Source organism: Rhinopithecus roxellana, chromosome 18, assembly GCF_007565055.1.
Source record: "Rhinopithecus roxellana isolate Shanxi Qingling chromosome 18, ASM756505v1, whole genome shotgun sequence".
NCBI lineage: Eukaryota > Metazoa > Chordata > Mammalia > Primates > Cercopithecidae > Rhinopithecus > Rhinopithecus roxellana.
The window spans coordinates 62,076,968-62,085,946 of record NC_044566.1 but is presented as its reverse complement, the minus strand read 5'-3'; the positions used below and the strand labels follow the sequence as shown (position 1 = coordinate 62,085,946).

At 43.3% G+C, this 8,979-nt stretch overlaps 1 protein-coding gene across 2 annotated transcripts; it reads left to right on the top strand.

Moving 5' to 3' along the window:
- The first annotated feature begins 253 nt into the window (after positions 1 to 253).
- On the top strand, positions 254 to 7,551 carry UBE2L5 (ubiquitin conjugating enzyme E2 L5). 2 transcript variants are annotated; one of them, XM_030922320.1, is made up of 4 exons: positions 254 to 441; positions 2,566 to 2,660; positions 4,535 to 4,588; positions 5,166 to 7,551. In XM_030922320.1, the coding sequence occupies exon 4, from the start codon at positions 5,788 to 5,790 to the stop codon at positions 6,250 to 6,252; it is 465 nt and encodes a 154-aa protein (XP_030778180.1). In that variant the 5' UTR covers positions 254 to 441; positions 2,566 to 2,660; positions 4,535 to 4,588; positions 5,166 to 5,787; the 3' UTR covers positions 6,253 to 7,551. The 2 variants fall into 2 exon arrangements, with proteins under 2 accessions (XP_030778180.1, XP_010365387.1); XM_010367085.2 differs by lacking the exons at positions 254 to 441; positions 2,566 to 2,660; positions 4,535 to 4,588 and having other exon boundaries at positions 5,788 to 5,814; positions 5,911 to 6,284.
- Positions 7,552 to 8,979: the final 1,428 nt, after the last annotated feature.

Below are 8,979 nucleotides of genomic sequence, written 5' to 3'. Positions count from 1 at the left end.
CGCTAAATAAATAAATAACTACGGACGCTCGCCCCGCCCCGGCCCGCCCATCCCCGCCCAGCCCAGTCCCGGCCAGCCCTGCCCAGCTCGGCTCAGCCCAGCTCAGCCCAGCCCGGCTCGGCTCAGCCCAGCTCCCTGGCCGCGGCGGCTGTGGTGGCTGCGGTGGCGGCAGCGCCGCAGGCAGGGCTGGGCGCTCGGGGAGCTCCGCGCGCGGGGCAGCTTCCCCGTGACCGGCGGCCGCGCAGCTCAGGGAACTCAGCTCCGTGAGGCTTCCGGGAGAGGGGAAAGGCTGTTCTCCTCCTTTGATGCTCTTTGGTTTTACAGTGGAAAACTACAATTTAAAAAACATAGCCATGAAAATAAATGAGATTAGAACCTGCCGGCTTCACTTCCTGGAGGCTTTTTGTTGTCTTGAAACTAGGATCTTTGCGGGTCATCCCTGTAAGTGCCTTTTTAATCCATTCACACGGATGCTTGTGCGTCTCTGCCGCGTTTAACATCGGTCAGCGGGTGACATTGCATTAATTTGCTCTGGTGGCGATTTCTGCTTTGCCAGGTTAGCATTGCCTCGCTTGATGACACGTAATAAATGCACACACGTTGCAAAAATTACGACACAGGGAGAGGCACCTTTTTAACTCTGCCATAAAATAGATAAGAAAATCTCTTCTAAAGCGATGCCAATATTGGGAAAATGGTTTATTATTTAGACTGTGGAGATATTAAAAACAACAAAACCTAATTAATTATTCATAGCCATTCTACGTAAAGTAACATGATAAAATCATTAAATAATAGCAATGACAAAACTCAATTTGTTGTTCTAAACTTACTGTTTTAGAATGTTTATCGTGTCATATATAGTAAATCACGTATCTAGTTTTTGTGCATGTGTGTCAGAGAGAGACAGACAGACGTGGATAACTTCTGCTCTGAAACACAGCAGGTTTAAGGCTTCAGTACAGAGAAGTTGCATGTGGAAAATCTCCAAATACAATTACAATAAAGGAGATACAATACAGAGTGTTATTAAACTGGAGGTTCTTCCCCCAGAAAGTTTACTCTATCTTCCTTTAAAATAAACTAGGGCCGGGTGTGGTGGCTCAATGTCTGTAATCCCAGCACTTTGGGAGGCTGAGGCAGGGGGATCATTTGAGTCCAGGAGTTCAAGAGCAGCCTGGGTAACATAGCGAAACTCCGTCTCTAAAAAATTACAATATTAGCCGGGCATGGTGGTGCACACCTGTAGTCTCAGCTATTAGGGAGGCTGAGACGGGAGGACGGCTTGAGCCTGGGAAGTGGAGGTTGCAGTGAGCCGAGATAGCACCACTGCACTCCAGCCAGACCTTGTCTCAAAAAAATGAAATAAACTGAAAGGCCAGGGAATCATACATTGAAAATTGGCCAGTGCTCATTAAAGATCACTCAAAAACCAGCATTAGGCATCCTTACGGTGGGAAGGTAGGGTAATACAAAGACGCAATCCCAATTTACAAAAATCTGGCCTTCAGGCCACATCTGATACACTTGCATAAAATCAAAAGATGATGCAATGCATGTTTTTCTAAATTAAACCAGAAATAGTGGTAGGGATATACCTTCATGCCAGCAGATGCACAGACAGGTTCTGATGGAAACCGTTTTCACTAAACCATGTCCCAGTTACTTTATGTAGCTTAACGACCTTGGATGCACCCAACCAGAGGGTGCATGCTGGAGCTCCATGGGCCTGAACTTGTCTTCCAGACCTGTTTGTTTGGCCTGCAGGGTGTAGTTTAAACTTTTGAACTAGTTATGGATATTTTGAAATTGTTATGTTTCACATGGAAAGCTGGACTTTGGGCTTCTCTGAAACACGAGAAGACCCGGCCACCCTGGGTGGGACTGTTGGCAGGAGCCAACAGCAGTGTTAGGTGTGAGGGTGACAGTCTGCACCTCTCCAGCTGTCTTCCCCCACCTCTGCCTTCACTCTGTTAAGGCACTTGTCCACTCTGCACATGTGAATTTTCTAAAAATTCGTCCTGGTTCAGACAAACCACTGCACCCAGTGCTTTGACATCTTACTAGGATTATTGAAGTCATAGATGACTTTGACACTCTAAGATCTAGAATTATGTAATGTTAAAACCTCAAATCTCGATTTCTGGAGATTCATTTAGGCAGATTCAACCAAACAGAGGCTGAATGTACATTTCCTGAAGGCAGGCACAACATGATGTCCTGGTTTCCTGGATTCCGCATTCCCCTAAGGTGCCGTGAGATGTAGGAGAGTGTGTGGTCTCTGAAATTAAGCTCAGGAATTTGGATCCCCAATAGTTACTTGCCATTCAGTGTAAAGCAAGTTATATACTATCCCTGAGCTTGTTTCCTCAAACATAGTTATAATCAAAATACCTCTGTGGATTATTGCATATTAAATTACTATATGTATGTCTGCTCAAGAGTTTACAGTAAATTTAAAATTAAATAAATCAATAAAATTACTATATGTGAAAGCATCTTGAACAGTACCTGGCCCACAGTGACCATCCAAAATAGTTGTTTCTCTTGCTCTTGGGATTTCAGTTTCTGGAGTGCAGTCAATCATAGCTCACTGCAGCGTCAACCTCCTGGGCTCAGTGATCTTCCCAGTCCCGCCTCCTGAGTAGCTAGGATTACAGGTGTGTGTGCTACCATGCTCACCTAATTTTTAATTTTTAATTTGTAGATACCAGGTCTCACTATGTTGCCTAGGCTGGTCTTGAACTCCTGGCCTCAAGCAATCCTCCTACCTTAGCCTCCCAAAGTGCTAGGATTACAGGCATGAGCCACAGTGCCCAGTTCTTGGATACCTGCTTTACATTCCAGTTTCTGTTCTCTCTCTCAGGATTTTGATTCAGGAAGTCTCAATGGGGCCTGAGGGTTAACATTTTAACGTTTAATCCTGGGGGAGGAGTTCTCAGACCACACTCTGACAGTGCCCATCCTGGATTGGCCACAGTTGTTCAATTAGATGAGTCAGAGAACAAAGAGATAGGCCCTGGCTGATTCCCTGGCTGGTCCCGGCCAGCATGCTGATCCTGCAGCGCCATTGGATGCACTGCTTGGCTCCCAATTGTCTACTTATCAGTTCATGGATATTTATTGAGCACCTACTAGAAATATAGTGAGGCAGGCACTTGAAGTGGTTCCTGTTCTCAGGGAGATTGGGAATGAAATACAAAGCCCAGGGTCTGGCATTGGGCTCCAGTCCCTCCCTTTCCTACCACTCACCATTCAATACCATCTCTAATGCCTTCTTCCCAAAGACAGTCACTCCTCCCCACCCAGTGCCATGCATTCTCATACCATATTACTGAGTCTTGGATAACAGTTACTTTTGCATTACATGCAGACACTTAACATAGTACTGTTTAAGTGTTCATCACATACTTGTGGGACTTAATTTCCTTGGACAAATCTGTCTTCTGAAACTTCAGCTTATGTTTATTCACTTACCAAATATTTATGGGCCGGGCAGGGTTTTCACGCCTGTAATCCCAACACTTTGGGAGGCCAAGGTGGGCAGATCACCTGAGGTCAGGAGTTTGAGACCAGCCTGGCCAACATGGTGAAACCCCGTCTCTGCTAAAAATGACAAAAATTAGCCGGGCGTGCCTGGAATCCCAGCTACTCCAGAGGCCGAGGCAGGAGAATCGCTTGAACCTAGGAGGCAGATGTTGCAGTGAGCCAAGATTGCGCCATTGCACTCCAGCCTGGGTGATAAGAACGAAACTCTGTCAAAAAAAAAAAAAAAAGGAAAGGAAGGAATGAAGGAAAGAAGGAAAGAAAGAAAAGAAAAGAAAGGAAAGGAAAGAAAGGGCCAGGCACAGTGGCTCATGCCTGTAATCCCAGTACTTTGGGAAGCCAAGGCTGGTGGGTCACCTGAGGTCAGGAGTTTGAGAACAGCGTGGCCAACATGGCGAAACCCCATATCTACTAAAAATACAAAAATTAGCCAGGCGTGGTGGTGGGCGCCTATAATCCCAGCTACTCGGGAGGTTGAGGCAGGAGAATCATTTGAACCTGGGAGGTGCAGGTTGCAGTGAGCTGAGATCACGCCATTGAACTCTAGCTTGGGAGACAAGAGTGAAACTCCTTCTCAAAAAAAAAAAAAAAAAAACTATGGATGCGAGTCAGGGCTTACACAAAAGTGAGGGGTCGGGAGGGGGAATGTATGGAGCACCTTCTATTAGCCAGACACTGGCGCAGAAGCTGGGGATACAGCAATGGACAAAATTACAATCCCTGCCCATATGAAGCTTTTAGTTGGGGAAGACAGGTCATATAAACATACTATTTTGAATTCTTACTTATTCAATCGTTTTCTGTACCCTGACATCTGCTGCAATCTTATTTGCTCTCTGAATCCTAACTTATTTTCCTGCCAGATGGACTTCTTTCCTAGTCCTGGTCTACACAGCCTGTGCTTAGGTGGTGATTTTATTATCTATAGCTAGAGAGCTCTCTGCATATACTGTTACATTTTGATTCAAAATGTCTGTGTTTCTTCCAGGCTTTGATCAAAATCAACCATTCCTTTCCAAAATTCAGAAGCTTCCACAACAAGGTAACTTTTAAAAATGCAACTTGTATATTCTTTTCTTACAGAATATTGCAGAGAAGGCTTATTGAAGCCAAGTGACTGCTGTCCCATTTTTTGTTGTTCTAATACTACTTTTCTTTTTAAGCTCCTTAGCTCTTATGGCAAATATAAAAATAACTCTTGACTACTTTGCATTCATATTCCATAACTTATTTTGAGCAGTGCCATTAATAATTTATTGTAAAAGATAATCTTACCTTTAAGTATGTGATTTTTAAATAAGTTTTGCTGCCTTCTTACTGAGGTTTTCATGTCGTTCTGGGTGTAATACTTGTTCTACAGAAATTCAAGTCCAATTTTATAATTAAAATGATAGGTTTCAATATATTAAGTATTCTATAAAGTGAGTTACATCTGAAAATTCAGGTAAACAAGTATAGTTTACATTCGTACTCTAAAGTGATAACTTTTTGTGAAAATGCCCCAAAATATATTATTTCTATCCCTTTGCATGAGTATATTTGACCTCTATTCATTATCTTCTTTGGCTCTCAGTTGATACATTTTATCATTTCCCATGTCTGAATTACTTCCTGTTGAGAACATGAACTGGATTAATAGAAATTCCTCAGGAAAAAAAATTCAAACACCAAGGATCTCACTTTGTGCTGTGAAATACAAGGTGAGCAATCTGATCTGGATATAATATCAGTCTTCAGTCAGGCAGCAGGTGAATATGCAGGTAGAATTATAATGTGTAAGGCCGGGCGCAGTAGAGCACTTTGGAAGACCAACGCAGACGGATCACTTGAGGTCAGGAGTTCAAGACTAGCCAGGCCAACATGGTGAAACCTCGTCTCTGCTAAAAATACAAAAAAAGTTAGCTGGACATGGTGGCACGTGCCTGTAATCCCAGCCACTTGGGAGGCCCAGGCAAGAGAATGGCTTGAACCCAGGAGGCAGAGGTTGCAGTGAGCCGAGAGGGCGCCACTGCAATCCAGCCGGGGCAACAGAGCGAGACTCTGGCTCTAGAAAAAAAAAAAAAAGCTTTATAATGTGTAGGATTGTGGATGATCACTCTAATCAACCAGTGGGCAAGTTGCTTTGCTCAGCGTAAGTTCAAACTGCCACATCAGAACGTTATTTGAGTGTATACATATGCAACCATTAAAAGTGGCCGTTACCACGATGCATTCTGGGAAAGGAGCAGCACCAAATCCAAGATGGCGGCCAGCAGGAGGCTGATGAAGGAGCTTGAAGAAATCCGCAAATGTGGAATGGAAAACTTCCGTAACATCCAGGTTGATGAAGCTAATTTATTGACTTGGCAAGGGCTTATTGTTCCTGACAACCCTCCGTATAATAAGGGGGCCTTCAGAATCGAAATCAACTTTCCAGCAGAGTACCCATTCAAACCACCGAGGATTACATTTAAAACAAAGATCTATCACCCGAACATCGACGAAAAGGGGCAAGTCTGTCTGCCAGTAATTAGTGCTGAAAACTGGAAGCCAGCAACCAAAACCGACCAAGTAATCCAGTCCCTCATAGCACTGGTGAATGACCCGCAGCCCGAGCACCCGCTTCGGGCTGACCTAGCTGAAGAATACTCTAAAGACCGTAAAAAATTCTGTAAGAATGCTGAAGAGTTTACAAAGAAATATGGGGAAAAGCGACCTGTGGACTAAAATCTGCCACGATTGGTTCCAGCAAGTGTGAGCAGAGACCCCCGTAGTACATTCAGACACCGCGCAAAGAAGGACTCTGGAAATTAACATGCCACTGCCTGGCGTTCGCTTGCAGCAGTTACTGACTTTCTACAGTTTTCTTAATTAAAAGTGGTCTAAGTAAGCTGTAAAGAAAGGATTAAAAATTTAAGATGTTCTAAAAAAAAAAAAAAAAAAGTGGCCATTAATAGACGGAACTATACATTGGACTAGTTGATGTTTTAAAAGCATAAAATCTGGCTGCCCTAACAGGATAAGCAGACAGCAGGATGTTGACACAGGGTCCTACCAGAACCCAGGGTTTACTTAGAGAACATAAAAGAGATTGTATGCTGTATTCATTGCTTTTTTTTTTTTGGTGGATGTAGATAGGAAATGGGATGAGAGTGGCCACAGGAATTCGTATTGGTCGTGGGAAATCCATTTTTGTTTTATTTGATGTTTCCTGTTGAACTGACGTTTAGATTGAAATACCTGCGAGCCGGGTTCGGTGGCTCACACCTGTAATCCCATCACTTTGGGAAGCTGAGGTGGGTGGATCACCTGAGGTCAGGAGTTTGAGACCAGCCTGGCCAATGTGGTGAAACCCCATCTCTACTAAAAATAATATAAATAGATAAATAAATAAAATGAGTCGGGTGTGGTGGCAGGCTCCTGTAATCCCAGCTACTCAGGAGGCTGAGGCAGGAGAATCATTTGAACCCTGGAGGCAAGAGGCTGCAGTGAGCCCAGATATCGCCATTGCACTCCAGCCTGGGCAACAAGAGCAAAACTGTCTCTCCACCCCATCCCAAGAAAACTGACTGAAATGCCTGGAATGCACACCATAATTGGGGTGTCTTTAGGCTGAAATGGAGACAACAGAAAGTGAGGTGGCTTGGAGGGATTCAGATGGCATTGTAAAGGAAATGAAACAAACGCAAATTGCAGACAAAAAAGTAACTTTGCCACGTCTCATTTTGGCTGGGCTGCTCTGAAGTGCTGCATCTTTTGTGGTGTCTAGGCTCTCATCCTTAATGACATTTTCATCTTCTCCATCTTCTCCACCCAACCACCACCTCTCCAGTAAGGCCTTTTTGACAAGCTGCACTTCCCTGCTTTAGTAATTGGTGATAAGATTTGTCCTGTAGAACATATACATAGAGGATTGTTCACTGTCCTCCTTTTATGAAATAATTTTTAGAAATTGAGCTGTTAAAGGTTGTGTTTGAACACATTTTTTTGGAACAAGAACTTTAATTAAAGGATCAAAAAACCCAAGCTCTTGCTTTTGAATAACTGAAGCCAGTGTCTATAATTTCTCATATCTAAAATCTGTAGAAACTAGTTGTGTGATTCCAGGGGTGCATGGGACCCCTTGGGTGTCTGAAGAGAAGGGTGTGGGAGGGAGAGCCGCACCCGTGCAGTCTTGCTCTGCTGGGGTAGTGGGCAGCTGTCCACCCCCACCCCACCCTGCACTTCAGGCTCTGGAGTCAGCAGATTAAGCATTTGATAAATTATATTTTAAGTATATATTTTAAACTTGTCAAAGAGATAAATCAATCTATAGAAACTATTATCAATCTAGCTTCTTTTACCTTCAACTTGTAAAGAAAGTTTGCCTTCTTGAGTTCTTTTTTGTCATGTGCAGTAGGAGTAGCTCGTGTGAGTATCATCAGTGAAGGGAAACCCACACATCTTGGTGAGCAATGAGAAATCACCATGTTAAGATTCTAGGGATTTTCGTCTCTGGTCATTGTCATAGCCAGTGTCTTCATGGAAGACATATTTTCATTTCATTACCATATTTGATGCCCAGGTATTTAATAATCGTTTATGACTACTAAACTTTTGAGGATCTTAGAATTTAACTGGCTCTAGAAAGTGGCAGAGAAACCTACACATGATTCCATGTCCTAATCCATAAGACATGAGTGATACAAGCTGAGGAGGGAAGGTGAGTCACTCCTCCTGTTAGTCTGGGGGAATGTGTATGAGTCATTTTGTGCTTCTTTTTTTCTTTCTTTTATTTTATTTTTAGCATTTTTAATAAAGTACCAAACAAAGAGTTGTCTGGTTTTTGTTTTGGAGAGTGAGGGCTACTGGTGAGGGTAAATTTCTGAACTACCCCGGAGAATGTAGTCAGGAACCTCCCAGCAGGATCAGAGAGGAGCCATCAGCTGGAGGGAGAGGGGAAAGGATCAGGAGAGGTAAGGGAACTAGGATTGCTTAACATGCAAGGGGTAAAGTAGAACCAAAAAGAATTTTTGTGCCCCAACAGGAGCAGGGAAATCTGAGAAGATGCCAACCAACTTCTAAGATTATTTTATTGATTCAGAGAAAAATGCAAATTTCAGCCACAGCTAAACAATAAAAAGGGAAACTTTTCATTTAGAACCAATAGTTATCATGAGTTGATTAAAAACATGAGCTGGCCTAAAGGTGGTATCCTAAACTTCTGGAGTGTGGAAAGTGATTGTTAAATTGCCTTAATTCTCTACCTAACATTTTTCTACAATGCAAGCATCTAAGAAAAGACTGAAAAAGTGGTAACCCAGATATTTGAAGTCTGCTTTTGCCCAAATATGAGAAAATTTTTAAACGTCAGGTGGGCAATGGTGTTGGTCTTGCTCCTCCAAGGCATTCATCTTGCAGGGACAGTGTTGGGGTGCAGGTGGGGTGGTCATGAGGACACAGACCTGCTCTATG